General features: G+C 40.9%; 1 protein-coding gene across 3 annotated transcripts in view; it reads left to right on the top strand.

Moving 5' to 3' along the window:
- abcc8 (ATP binding cassette subfamily C member 8) overlaps nucleotides 1-15,279 on the top strand; it is a 91,508-nt gene that overhangs the window by 18,577 nt on the left and 57,652 nt on the right. For all 3 annotated transcript variants that reach the window (XM_003214741.4, XM_016993201.2, XM_008107458.3), the window contains 2 exons: nucleotides 2,464-2,706; nucleotides 4,219-4,407. In XM_003214741.4, the coding sequence (XP_003214789.3) occupies nucleotides 2,464-2,706; nucleotides 4,219-4,407 (432 nt within the window). The remainder of the gene's footprint in view (nucleotides 1-2,463; nucleotides 2,707-4,218; nucleotides 4,408-15,279) is intronic.

A 15,279-nucleotide genomic window follows, 5' to 3' on the forward strand; every position in this document is an offset into this window, starting at 1 on the left:
TCAGGGCAAAGGGCAAGTATTTCTCGACAGTTGGAGTGAGGACGGATGTCCAATTAAATATAGGGAAAGGGAACAGTGTGAAAAATAATGTATTAATTTTTAAGTTTAAGCCATAGGGACTAAATTATTCAAATGCACAATGAAAGAACCAAGTTTTTAGCTCCTTTTTGAAAGATACAAGGGTGGGTGCCTGTCTGATCTCCCTAGGGAGGGAGTTCCAGATCTGGGGGGCCACTACTGAGAAGGCCCGTTTCCTTATCCCCACCAGCCAAACTCGCGATGAAGGCGGAAGTGAGAGAAGGGCCTCCCCCGATGAATGCAGAGATTGTGCAGAGATGAACACTGAGATCATTGGAACTCTATTTACACAGTGCTTGTCTCTCTTATTGTTACATCGAGTTAAATCATTGTTATAAATTACAGTGTAGGCACTTGTTAAAACCTCTGTTATTTTCTAACATAAATTGTATCAAATCCTGCATCAATGCTTATAGAAAGCAACATTACTTTCACAAATAGCAACACAACAAATTTGATCTGAACCTTGGAAACCTATTTATACATGCAGTTGTATAATCTTCATTATGCAAAATTTCCTGAAAAGACTCATACAACTGTTCCGCAAATACAGTGGGCTTGCCATATCCATGAGGATGATCATGCCCCATATTATTAAATGGAGGTAATATAACATGCACACTTCAGTGATTTCACATTTATTGCACACTTCAGTGATTTTCTCACTGGCTCATGTTTATCCCTGATGACTGAGTATAGTGAAATTATATTTAATTGATGAGTCTCCACAATAATTGTAATTGGTTTTAAATGTTTTTAATGCTTAATATTTATTTATATCTTATTTCTGAATGTTGTTGTGCTTTGTGTAATTTTTGCCTTGTATTTTATGTTAAATATGCTTTGATTTGTATTGCATTATGTTGTGAGCTGCGTTGGGTCCCATTAGGGAGAAAAGCGGGATATAAATAAAGATTTATTATTATTATTATTATTATTATTATTATTATTATTATTATTATTATTGTCCTTGTTATATAATAATATGGTGTATGATGATCTATTGATGACTGAATTAATGGACCCAAAGCCCAAGGATCTGGAGGGCCCACTCTAATTTTTTTTTTTTAGAAATCCAGATTATTATGTGTAGTTAGGCCAACAGATGAAGTTTCAGATCACCCTGCTCCCATTTCATAAGAATAGGTAACATGTGTAAGAAAATAATATTAAATGGAGGTCAATGTAGAAAGATACTGTTCGTGGTTACTGGTTTTTATTGTCATAATTATTTCTCAACTTCACTATCAAACACCAGTTTGTGAATAGGCAGGTACTATGCTGATAAATGGGTCAAAACATCTTATGTGGAAAGATAATCTTTCTAGAAAAGCTTACTAACTTTGGCACCTCAGGAAAGAGAGGTTGGAGAGCAAGTTAAAATAATTTCTTTCTTTGGTCTGCAATTCAGTATTTTAGCTAATTAAAACTGTTTTGGCCTCTGAATAGAAAGAAAGCATCAAATTCCTATAAGTGGTGTTTAACAAACTCAGAATGTTCTGTAGTCAGATTAAATGAATACTGGTACTTGCCAAGCAATTAGTATCACATGCAGGTCTTATGACTTTGTTTCTTAACTATGGAAACTACTAAGCCAAAGCAAACTTCAGATTGAGTGTTGGGTCATTTCAGTAGTACAAAGTGGAATGTTTACTGTATTTGAATCCCTTCTAAGGGCCCATCCAGACAAACCCTTTAATGCGGGAATACCCACAACAAAAAGGGGGCTATCCAGGTGATGTCTTCAGAAAACACGAATTAATTCTCCACAAACCAGGAAACCCCTGGTTTGTGGTGAATTAATTTGTTAGTGGGTTTATTCCACACCTTCCAGGAAGGTGCAGTATAAACCCACTACTTCCACTGTCTGGACAGCAGTCCTGTGGTTTTTCAGGCTAAATTAGCCCGGAAAACTGCAAGGACAACTGCCCCCTCCCCAAAAGCCCCCCAAACCCCTTTAAAAAGAAAAAAATACCGGGCCTCCATCACAGTGTTCCTGTAGCTCTCCTGGCACATAGCAATGATGTGCCAGGAGAGGGGGGGGCAGTATTATTATTTTTTACTTTTTAAAGGAGTTTTGGGGGCTTTTGGGGAGAGGGTTACAGTGTCCGGGTGTTCTCCCGGAAAGTTCTGGGAGAACATCTGGACACCCACCCCAGAAAGCATGGTCTTTCTGGAGTGTGTGTGGACAGGCACCCAGGAACATTCACGTTTTTAAACGCGAATGTTCCCGGGATAAATGCTTGTCTGGAAGCGCCATAAATGTGTTCCTTAATAATCATAAAAACCTCCCTGAAAAAAGGTAATAACACATATTATGGGGTTGTGTTAATGTTTTCCCTTCTTTTCATTAACATGCTTCTTTATGGGTTTTATGGATTGTAGAGATATGTTTTTTTCAAAAAGCCCAAAGAGGTGAAGCCCCCTGAAGACCTTCAGGATCTTGGAGTCAGGTTCCTGCAGCCTTTTGTGAATCTGCTGTCCAAAGGAACGTACTGGTGGATGAATACATTCATTAGAACAGCCCACAAGAAGCCCATAGACTTGAAAGCCATAGGCAAGCTGCCTATTGCAATGAGAGCATTGACAAATTACATGCTCCTCAATGAAGCATTTAAAGCACAAAAGGTATGATTTTAGAAGACATTGACTGCATGGGTGTGTGTTTCTTTCTTTAAGAATCTTCATTTCAAATAAACATAATATAAAATAATTCAAAGTCAGTCAATTTTATATACTGGAAGTTGGATTCAAGCTTGCTTTCAGTTGAGTTCCTCTTGTCTGGAAGAAGGGGGTGAGATCTGTTTTAACTAATTACCACATCTATTTGCAACCTTAGCACTGCCACCCACATTGCTCTAGAATGAACTTCCTGGGAACACCAGTGGAGATGGCCCTGGGAACTGCAAGGAGAAATGATATATTGGTATTTAAAAAATAAATAAAAATAAAATCACATCCCTGCTATAATCATCTAGTGGTATGCTTCTGCAGGGTCCCACTTCCCTCTGCCATAGAAGCTTTCTATTTGTGGATGGGCAAAACCTACCACGTCAGTTTGGAATTAACTTGGTCTTGCAGATACTCACTAAAGAACATAGATGCTGCTGGAGTATTTTCAGGTGCACTAAAGCACTCATATGTGGCCACTGACACCTCTAAATTATTTCTTCGGGCAGCACATCCTTGTGGACTAGTGGGCTAGTATTTAATCAGTCTCTACAAAAAAAAAAAGGTGCACAGATAAGGGAAGCAGAACTGTTCCCATGTTGTACCTCCCTAGGCTCGGTCATTCAAATAATTTTATTCTTGCTTATTTCAGTAATATATTAGATCTGATAAAAGTTAGGATGCAATTCATAATACATGGCTTCTCCCTCTCCCAGGGTCATTTTAGGAGCAATTTACGCATTGTGCATTTCCCCTTTTTTGCTCTATATTATTTGCTGCTGCTGACAGAAGATAACTGCAAATATGTCACAGCATGTCTAAGTGGGGATCACCTGGTGACTTTCACATCCTTGCAGTGAGTCAATTCCATTTTGTAAGAAATGTAAAGGAGCTGTCCATGGTTCAGGCTTCTAACTTCAAAAGAGATTCAGTACTTTGGGTTCAGAATAAAACCCAGAGATCACAGAAAACAGAAATAATTCCATTCAAGATGAGCATTTCCAGCAATAGGCCCATACTGAGAATAGATGCCATTCCTCCTGGCTGCAGCAGATTGGAAGATAAGAACACCAAATTCTATCAGATAGACTGAGGAACCAGCTTCATTTGGCTCCTCCCGTATCTCAGCTATTTTTATTCAGGTTTGTTATTAGAAGACATCTTTAAGGAGTGTGTTCATTTTCCTGTTTCCTTCCTCTTCTCCTTTGTATCAGGTTTTTCATTGTAACCCTGAAGACAATGCTATCTGTTGACCATAAAATTGGGTTGTGTTAATTATTATCACAGTGGTTTCCCACACAAATCATACTTGGATATATAGGAGAGGAGGAAATGCTCTTCTCCTTTGACATAATGTTGGCTTAGTAGCTTATCCATAGGAATGTTATGTGTTTCTCAATTCCTTTTTGATATGGCATTTCTTCTGTTGAATTCTTTATATTAACAGTTTGTTTGAAACATCTTGTACAGAATACAGACACTCCAAATCCACAAGGATCCAAGTCTATCTGGTGTGCCCTCTGCCATGCTTTTGGGAGACCTTTGGTTCTAAGCAGCACCTTCCGGATCCTGGCAGATGTGCTTGGATTTGCTGGTCCACTTTGTGTCTCTGGAATTGTTCACCATGTTGGGAAAGGAAACATCACCTTCCGTCCCCGGGTACTATTTTTGTAAATTTTTTTGAAAGCATGTTAACCGTCTTCTACTTATAGACTTCTGAACTGGTTCAGAGGGCCAAACGTTGCCAAATGTCTAACTCTGGGAATCTCCACAAAGTCACACAGAGGGCTGAAAAGGCCTTTTCCCCAAACAGACCAAGGGTATTTCTATACTGAATAGTACAGGGGGAGGCTGTAACCTAATTAAAAAATTAAATGGTGCCAGGAAAAGGGTGACCTGGAGAAATTTATGGTAGAGATGGTCAGAGGCCACAAACACAGTCTTTTGAGGAAGGATGCATTTTACCTGTACCTGTTCTAAACTAAGAGTGTGGAAATTCTGGCCTACTTTGGTTAAGTTTCAGTTGTGTTCTGCTGTCTGCTGGTGGACAGGACTGATAATTGCTCCTTCTTTCATGTAGTGCATGTGTGTGTGTGTGTGTGTGTGTGTGTGTGTGTGCGTCTGTGAGAGAGAGAGAGAGAGAGAGAGAGAGAGAGAGAGAGAGAGAGGCAGAGAAGACAACATTGAGTTGGGTGATTGGCAGTAAGCTGTGGGATGGGTGGAACCTGGAAAAACAAGAAAGACGGAACACATGTAAATTGATGGAGCGGAAAGAAGTAGTCTTTTGTTGAAGCGTGTTAATAGTGGGAAATGGCATGAAGATGGAGCAAGGGACAAACAGAAATGAGAGAAAGAAAAACTCAAAATGAGAGAAGGAAGAGTTGAAGATGGGAGATGGCTTTACAACCCTGCAGTACAGCAAACCAAATATTTGGTTTTGGTGCTGGCTTTGTTTGGTTTAAGCTCCACCCCAAACATCATGCAGCCTCCAAAAGATTATCCTCAAGTACATGCAGCACTCAATAGAAGTCACTTCCCCATACTTTCTGTAGCCTATAATAGGAATCCCAGCTTGACCAACCAGACAGTTTTGTGGCCCTTTGTATTCAAATTAAAAACAATGTGTGCTCTGTATTTATTATTTAAAGGTTAATGGTAACCCTCTTTTTGCGACTGAAATAGTACCAAAATTTGATAGTTTGCTGGCAAATTCAGCAGCTAATGTGACCAGACGCCCCCCCCCCCCTCCTCCAATCCAACCCGTGATTTCCTCAAGATCAGCTCAGATTTGACCTACAGATTTGGCTGTGATCCAAAGAAATTATATGCAATAAATACTGTATTTTTTGTTATACTCTGGGGGAAAAATATTTGTTCTGCAAATGTACATTTAAGGTTATGAATTGCTGAGAGCAAAATTGCTTTTTATTGCTTATTAATGTAATACAGTCTTTGAACTTTCAGTAGTATATGTGTTCAATTATCACGTAAGAAAATATCTTCAGTGTGCTATATTTTACAAGGTAATGGCTTTTCAGAGTATTGCTCATATTCTGCACCTGTAATTTGTACTAAAAACAAAGAAAGAAATCTGGCTTTGTGGCAGTAAGATTGTTTTGCAAACCAAATGTATCTTGCATCCATAATGAGCAAAGTAAAATAACAAAAGTTGATAATATAACCAGAATGAAAGAACATGTTGACATGAATGTAAATGTTACAAAATCATTTTAAACAGAAGTATTCCAGTGAAGCAAATTTTACCAATTACGAAGGTGACAATACCTAGGACATATTTTATAGCCCCATGCATTATACGGTATGGTTTAATATGGATGTATTTAATATCAAAAACATGGAGACAAAATACAGTGCATTAGATCTGAATTCCACTTAGTGCAATTCTGCACATGTAACTCTCCACTAGAAGGAGGAGGAGGCAGTTTTTACTGATTTTGTCTTGTTGCTGCAATTTCCCATAAACAATTTTCCCATTTCCCACAGTAGCCTAAAGGGAAAAGAAGGAAGCGGCAAACATCACGTCTTCCCTTTTTCCAGTGGGAATTCTCAGTTAATCCAATTCAGTGCCAGAATCAGTTCTCTTAATTATTCTCTTTGGAAATAATATCTCCTTGTTACATAAGGAATTACTTAGCATTCTATTCTTGAGACCATTAACTTCATCTAATTCAGGGATTCCCATGTTCCCTCATGAACAGCTAACAAAATTTGAAGGGCATAGCCATTCATTTTAAGAAAAATCTCTGTGTTATTCACATTATGATAAATATCACTTGAAGCATAGATTTTGATATCAGTTTTCAGTATCATTTTTCCTAAATCATCTGATTCTTTCATTGAGAATTCTTCCTCCCAAGTATTAAAATGCACTTATCTGAATTATGCCACATTTAGTAGATTTGATAGTTGACCTAGAGAAGGAGTATAATAGAATACAATAAATAATAAAAGAACATGCAGTGTTCAAGAATTAAAAGTCTAATTCTCTCTTGACAGCAAGAATAGATTGTGAAATACAAAGGCTGCACTTGCTTGGGAAATGAATACATTTGTGTGTGTGTGTGTGTATTCTGTTTTTTCCTGACATAAGGTCACAACTTTTAACATTTTAACCACATAGAAAGGTGATAAAATTATATATTATATACATAGAGAGACTTTAGCCTATGTGAAAAGCAACTGAAATTGTATTTTATTTAATCAATCTTAATTTCAGTAAGATTAAAACAGCTATAAATAAAAACATATAATTAACTGAATTAACATGGAGTGTTGGATTAGGTCTAAGGGACCAGGATTCAAATCAGCTGAGGTGATCTTGGAAAAGTCACATTCTTTCAGCCTCAAAGAAGGCAATTGTAAGCCTACTTTGAAGCAATCTTGCCAAGACAACTCTAGCATAAAGTAGCCATAAATTGGTGTCAACTTGAAGGGAGATGCAGAGAAAAGCAAGTAAAAGTAAACACTAACATACTAATAAAACAAATTATAGCATTAAAATCTACTGAGTTTAAACATATTTAAGAAAAAGGTACAGATTAAGTCCTTTAGAAACCTCTTCTCTAAAGCTGGTCTAAGAATTTTTAAAAAATTACTTTTTAAAAGTAATTTTCTCCTGTATCTTGCTACTCTCTTTGTAACATAGGTTCTTGCCATTCCAGTGGGTTTTTATGTTAGTTGTGCTGTAAGTTATGTTTACTTTACTGTTAGCATTTTTAAAGAGAGGGGAAAACAAACAGTGGTATATAATTTTTTTGGGGGGGGGAGTTCTATTAAAGGGAGTGGCATAGAATTTGGAAAAAAAATCCTATTAAGATATGTCCCTGTGGATGTATTATCCAAATATGGCACAGGTTCCATATAGCTGAATGGAGCATTTTTCTCTCATAATCTTGGGTGCACGTAGATGGTTGCACAGACACTGGGTACGCTGAGCCACTTGATTGATTGAGAAAGTCCTATCCATCACATCCTCCCTTCCTCTTTGGTATTCAATGTACTTGCAACTTATACCCAGCCAAAAAGAGAGGCTATGAAAAACGTGGCTCTTGTGCACCACATTTCATAGCTTATAGGTACATCTGTAAAGATGGGTCATTTGTGCAGAGAAAAATTAACCACTCTGGAGCCTTATGGAAAGCCCCCATGTGCAGGTGCTGGACTCTGTTCTTAACATATACACTCCAAAGGCTTTTTAAAAGGAAGTGAGACACATTATCCTGAGGGATTTGCTCTTCTTGAGTGTATAATTCTCAAGGTTAGTCTTGAAACAGAAGTGAAATACAACCCTAATGCCAGACCATATGCAGCCTCCTTAGCAGGGCTTTAGTGTTGAAGGAGTAAACATCAGATGCTAGCTTCCATTCTCTAGTTACTTTTAATTCTTCCTCCTATCCTTCTAAGGAAGAAATACATGATCATATTTTAGTCCAGATTACCTTTAAAGGTCAAATATTCAAAGAGCTTGTTTGTTTTTAATTATAGCCATCACTCTGTATTCATGGATTCAACCATCCATGTCTTGAAAATATTTTTTTTTCAAATCCAAAAAGCAAAGCTTGATTTTGCCTTTTTATATATGGGACACCATTTAGCTACACCATTGCATGTAATGGGACTACATCCTATAAAATCGTTGATGTTTTAGTTTGGTGGTGGTGGATTTACATGTCTTTGTAAAATAGTTCAAGGGAGTGGACTAGATCATTCTAAATGTCTAATCAAACTACAAATTCCAGAATTTTATCGGATAGAGCCATGGCGGTATCAAAGCACTATAATTTTGCTGTATAACAGTTTCCTGCTCCAGTTGTGGCATTCCTGAATTTTGTTTTAATACAGTACAACCTCCATATTTGCAGAACCAATATTGTCATGGAGCCAGATCCCAGGGCTGAATTTCCAAGCCCTGAATCTGACTTCATAACATAAAACAACCCTGCAAGCACCTGGCGGGAGAAGATAAAATGAGCCTGGGAACTCAGAGTTGAAAGTATAAACAATTATAATTGCTGTAGTGTGTGGGAATAGAAATCATGGTAGAAATGTGATCCCGAAGGTGGGGTTTGATGATGATATTTGCGTGTGATATTACGTTGCATCAGAAGTGATAAAATTAGATGTATGTAAACATTAGGTCATTCTCGACTTTTCCAAAGTCATGTATTCTTCAATAAAGATTGAATTTGAGAGCAGCTATCTTTGATCTGCGTTCAGACTGGTCCTTTGAAGTGAGCCTGACATTAAAGTCGAGAATCCATTTCTCACCCTCCTGCGGAATTCGCAGTGAAGTGATAATGAGTGAAGAAGGAGATCAAAGCCCAAATGGGGCAGAGAGGCCTTTGCAAGGGGCCCGGCCGAAGAGAGAAGAAACGCTGCAAGCCATAGCTTCCTCTACGGGGTACCCCAGGCCGAACGGCGTGACCCAGAGAATTCCCAGGGGAGGAAGAGGCGTCTCTGCGGCTGCAGAAACCAGTTGGGGATCTGGAGGAAGTATGCCGGAGACCGTGGCCCTGCGGTTATCCATCCTGGAAACTAATTTATCCAGGCTGTCGGAAACCGTGGGGAGATTGGTGCCATTATTGGAAGAGAATCTCCAAAAGGAGCCCAGCCGATATGGCGCCGAGAGAGAACCAAGTAAAGAAGGAGATTGGAGCCAGAGGGGCCAGCGAGCGTCAACGCAGAGTCCCGTGGCGGCAAGGGACGAGGGAGATGAGGAATACTGGCGGGAGCTGGAGTTCCGGGACAGAATGGCGCGAGAAGTGGAGTGTCAGCGAGCCCTGGGAACTCTGAGGCCGCCATCTCCAACAGAGCTCCCAACCCCCCGAATGGGCGTCGGGGTGGAAAGGCCACTGGGGCCAGGGATCGGGTCCAGTGGATTGGCAGACGAAGGCGGAGAGGAGCGGGGGATCCAGGAAGAGGAGGAGGATGTGCCGTACGACGAGGAAAGGCGAGATGAGGGGGCTACAGCAAGGCCAGTATGCGGATGGGCGGAAGAGCCGACAGCGGCGGCAGACTTTCGGGAGCCGCGCAGAATGACCACCGGAGTGGGGCGCGGCGTGTTCCAAGGAGCCGCCCGAGGAAACCTGATGCAACCCTTCCCCATGCCTCCCAGACAGCATCAACGGGCTGCAGAATGGATGCCTAGAAGGGAAGATCTCAAACTAGAATACGGAGGGGAATCAGATGAACTGAACTTTTTTCTAATTAGCATCAGAGGATACATGGAAGACAATGCACACACATTCCCCTCCGAGGCAAGCAGGGTTCGAGCCATCGGCAACACACTAAAGCGAGGAGCAGCCAGCTGGTATGTGCAGCTTCATGCCAGACGCGACCCATGCCTGAGGTCAGTGCCCCGCTTCCTCGCCGCACTGGAAAACCGGTTCAGAGACCGGCTAGAGCAATTGAGGGCTCGAGACCAGCTGAAAGGAATAAAGCAGAGGGACAAAACAGTGCCCGAGTACGCAGAGGAATTCCTTCACCTCGCGGAAAGGGTACCAGAATGGTCTGAAGTGACCAAAGTGGAATTATTTAAAGAGGGACTACGCCCCGAGATTTTCAGCTGGGCAGCGCACAGAGACGACCCCGAAACGCTCCAGGGATGGATTCAACTAGCGGGGCGCGTCGAATCCACCCTGGCCCAAGTAAAGCGCTTCAGGAGCGGCAGCGGCCAGCAAAGACCGGTGGCGAGGGGTCGAGGAGAAACGAGGAAGCAGGAAAGACCCGGAGGGAGGCCGGGGATTCCCTCCAGAGGAGACGACAACAAACCTAAACCGGGATGCTTTGTATGTGGGAAGACGGGCCATCGAGCAGCAGAATGCTGGGCCCGGAAGGGGGAGCCGCCAAAAGCCCCAAAGCCCAAGCCAGCAACCGGGAGGCGCGCGGAAGAGGAGGTGCAGGCCCCAGAATCTTCAGAAAAACTGGTGAGTCGGGACAACCGCATGATAGTAGTGCCAATCTGCCTCTCAGGGCTAGAAAATCGGGCCACCTGCAAGGCATTTGTGGATTGTGGGTGTTCTAGAAATATTATAACCCCGGAGTTAGCAGGAGCGCTGAAATGCCAGCAGATGGCGCTTGACTCCCCAATTGCATTTTCGCAGCTAGATGGATCAGTCGCTGCTGGGGAAGTATCTACAAAGGAAATACGGGGAATCCCATGTAAAATAGGCAAATGGGAAGGAAGAATATCCTTTGTGATAGCCCCTATTGCCACATACCACGTAATATTAGGGATACCATGGCTCGAACAGGCAAATCCTGAAGTAGATTGGAGAGGAAAAAGCCTAGCATTCAAAGAACAGCAGATGCAATGGGAGATAAGCAAAATTGCAGAAGAGGAGGACGAGGAAGATGAAGCAGGGGAAATAGACCCACAGCTATTGCCACCTGAATACAGAGACTTTGTGGATGTTTTCAATCAGAAAGAGGCCAGTAAATTGCCTCCCAAAAGGAATATAGAAGTAGAAATTGAAATAACCCCAGGAGCAAACTTACCCAAACCAAAAGTGTATCCCATGTCTGTGCAGGAGAAGGAGGAATTGAGGAAATACATTGATAAAAACCTGGCGCGAGGCTTCATTAAGCCATCCAATTCTCCTCTCGGGGCCCCAGTGTTATTTAGGAGAAAGAAAGACAACTCCCTAAGATTGTGCATTGATTATCGAAATTTAAACGCAATTACTAAGGACAATAAATACCCTATGCCCTTAGTCAAGGATTTAATTACCGTATTGAAGAAAGGGAGCATATTTACTAAACTGGATTTAATTGAAGCGTATCATAAATTAAGGATCAAACCGGAGGATACTTGGAAAACTGCATTTTCCTGCGCATTCGGCCATTTTGAATACGAAATTTTGCCTTTCGGGTTAAAAAACGGAGGCGGCTGCTTTATGCAGCTTATAAATGAAATACTACACCCGTTATTGTACAGAGGGGTATTCATATTTCTTGATGATATCTTGATTGTAACTGAAGATAAGGAAAAGCACGTAAAATTGGTCCGGGAAGTTTTGCAAAGACTAAGAGAAGCAAAGCTGTACGCAAAACTGTCCAAATGTGAATTCAATAAAACTCAAATTGACTTTCTGGGGTATCGGATATCTCCAGAAGGGTTAGCTATGGATCCAGCTAAAGTAGCAGATGTGAAAGAATGGGGAGTGCCTCAAACAAGGAGGCAATTACAATCATTTCTGGGGTTTGCAAATTTTTACAGACCCTTCATAAAAGGTTTCGCGCAAATAACCGCACCCCTTACAGAACTTTTAAAAACAAAAGGGAAAGGGGAGACAGCAAAAGTGAAAGCTCCTGGCGCCAAACTGAGTTGGACGCCAGAATGCCAAAAGGCATTCGAAACCTTAAAAGAATGCTTCACTGAAGGACCCATCCTAAAACACCCCGATATCAGGAGCCCTTTCATAATCCATTGCGATGCCTCAGACTGTGCGTATGGGGCAGTACTATTGCAAAAAGATCAAAATGGGAACTTAAAACCCTGTGGATATTTGTCACGGAAGTTCAGCGAAACTGAAAAAAGTTGGCCAATATGGGAAAAAGAGGCATTAGCCATATTAAAAGCCTTAGAATGCTGGCGACACTTCCTCGAAGGAAGCGGAATCCCATTTGAAATTTGGTCTGACCATAAGAACCTACAGTATTTAAAGTCTCCTAGAAAATTGTCCCCCAAACAAATTAGATGGGCGCAATACTTCAGCAGATTCGATTTCCAATTAAAGTTTTTTCAAGGGAAGCAGAACGTCTTGGCAGATGCTCTTTCACGCATGCCTCAACACGAAGGCATAACCACAGCAAAAGAGGGGACAATATTCTCTGACAAACAATGGGGCTTAGCTGTCAGGACAAGAGCACAAACCCAAAAGGAGGACACGGCTTTTGTTGAACTCGGCGGGGAAGAAAACTGGGGAAATGAACTGAAACAGTCTTATGAAGGAGATCAATGGATCGCGTCCAACGCAGAAAAGGGGGAACAGAAGGGGGGATTTTGGTTTGTAAACAAGAAACTGTATATCCCAGCAATATTAAGGATTAAGATTCTGCATCGTTTTCACAACAACCAGAGCGCTGGTCATACAGGAATTACAAAAACAACAAAGGCAATAGTAAAACATTGTTGGTGGCCAGGAATGAGGAAGGACATAAAGAATCATGTTGTTCAATGTGATGATTGTGCCAGAAATAAATCGGGAGGAGGGAAGCCTATGGGATTGTTACAAACAGTAGCGGAACCTACCAGACCTTGGGAATGTGTAGCTATGGACTTTGTGGGAGAACTGCCGGTTAGCAAAGGACATCGTTATATTTGGACAGTATTAGACCTGTTTTCTAAACAGGCCCACTTTATAGCGCTGACGAAACTACCATCGGCTGAGAAACTAGCTGAATTGTACATAAATCATATTTACAAACTACATGGATGTCCCAGTAGAGTAGTCAGTGACAGAGGAGTACAGTTCACAGCAAAATTTTGGGAAAAATTCTTGGAAATGCTAGGAGCAGAAAGGAGTCTAAGTTCTGCTTTTCACCCCATGACAAACGGGGCGGTAGAACGTACTCAGCAAACGCTTGGGCAGTTCCTTCGAATGTACTCTAACATGAGACAAAATGACTGGTCTAGGTGGTTGGCTTTTGCGGAACTAGCCTTTAATTCAACTATACATTCAGCAACAAATAAAACCCCCTTTGAAGTAGTTTACGGGTATGAAATACAGCCTTTACCCCAGTTGCCAAGGTGGACAGAAAATGAGGAAACAGAGGCAGGGAAGTGGAAAACGCAAATGCTAGAATGTTGGAGTCAAGTGACTGCATCCTTAAAGGAAGCACACAAAAAGTATAAAGCGTTCGCAGACAGAAAGAGGGTGGAAGGCGATAAATTAAATAAAGGAGATCTAGTGTGGTTAAGTACCCAAAACATCAAATTGGGGCTACCTTCAAGAAAACTGGGCCCCAAATATATTGGACCATTCAGAATACAGGGTGTTATCAATGAAGTGACTTTCCAGTTGGCATTGCCAAAAAGTTTAGGGAAAATACACCCAGTATTCCATCGCAGCTTACTGAAAAAGTATATGGGGACTTTGGACAAAATGGACACATAGAGTTATTGTTTGATTTGTTTCAGAACTATGATGAAAGAAGAACCGAAGAGGAGGACGAAGAAAACGAGGGCGCCATGTCATGGAGCCAGATCCCAGGGCTGAATTTCCAAGCCCTGAATCTGACTTCATAACATAAAACAACCCTGCAAGCACCTGGCGGGAGAAGATAAAATGAGCCTGGGAACTCAGAGTTGAAAGTATAAACAATTATAATTGCTGTAGTGTGTGGGAATAGAAATCATGGTAGAAATGTGATCCCGAAGGTGGGGTTTGATGATGATATTTGCGTGTGATATTACGTTGCATCAGAAGTGATAAAATTAGATGTATGTAAACATTAGGTCATTCTCGACTTTTCCAAAGTCATGTATTCTTCAATAAAGATTGAATTTGAGAGCAGCTATCTTTGATCTGCGTTCAGACTGGTCCTTTGAAGTGAGCCTGACACAATATCCATGCTTCTTTTATCCATATCACCCAAATATGTCCTCTCTATGCATTTTCTAGGTTCTCTACAGTGTCCTTGGGCAGGAAATCCTTTATTTCAGTAGGCTTTGCTATTAACACAGTTTCATGTATCCATGCAAAGTCCAGGAACATATCCCTAATGGAAATAGAGGTTGTACTGTACTTCCTTTTCTAAATAAAGTAGTCCCTAGTCCAACATTTGGTTTAATATTTGACCATCCTCAGCGTTCATCCTGCTTATTAGTTTAATTCCTGGTATAGTTCCAAGCTTCCATTTCCTGTGATGCAGCACTGACAATTCAGAAGTCTCAAGAGGAGGAAATATACTTATCAACTTAAAACTTGTGTAATTACCTAATTGTCCTATGAAACAGTGGCTTGGTTTTAGCATGACACTGAAGTACATGGCTTTCCATTACTTCCAGTATGCAACATGACTTTTAATAAGATGAAGTGCTAAACCTGCATTAGAATTGTATGACTATTGTATGGCTATAGTAGATGGCTTGGATAAGTGAATTTTCTTCCATACTTATAAAAAATCTTGAATATAGAAACGCAGATGTCAGGAAACAACTTTCTGCCCAGACTTTTTTCAGATATCTTTTTGTGTGTGTGCGTACATGTGTGTAGCATAGTGATTCAAATAATTCAATTCTGGACATTCACACGACAGTCAGTCTTGTGAAAATTGATATTTGGCATTGAAATTGTAGAGCACAGTGGTTTACTACTCCATCTTTTTAGGGGGTGAAAAGTAGGGCAGACTTCAATAAGGAAAACAATTTCAGTAAATTTGATTTTTAGCAGGAAACAAATGATATTATTTCTATTTTGGGAGTATGTAACCTGCATCCAATGTAGTTATGACACAGATTGTATCCTTTCCAATTCACTTAATGTTTATGTCATTTCAGTAGAGTGA

Source organism: Anolis carolinensis, chromosome 1, assembly GCF_035594765.1.
Source record: "Anolis carolinensis isolate JA03-04 chromosome 1, rAnoCar3.1.pri, whole genome shotgun sequence".
Lineage (NCBI taxonomy): Eukaryota > Metazoa > Chordata > Lepidosauria > Squamata > Dactyloidae > Anolis > Anolis carolinensis.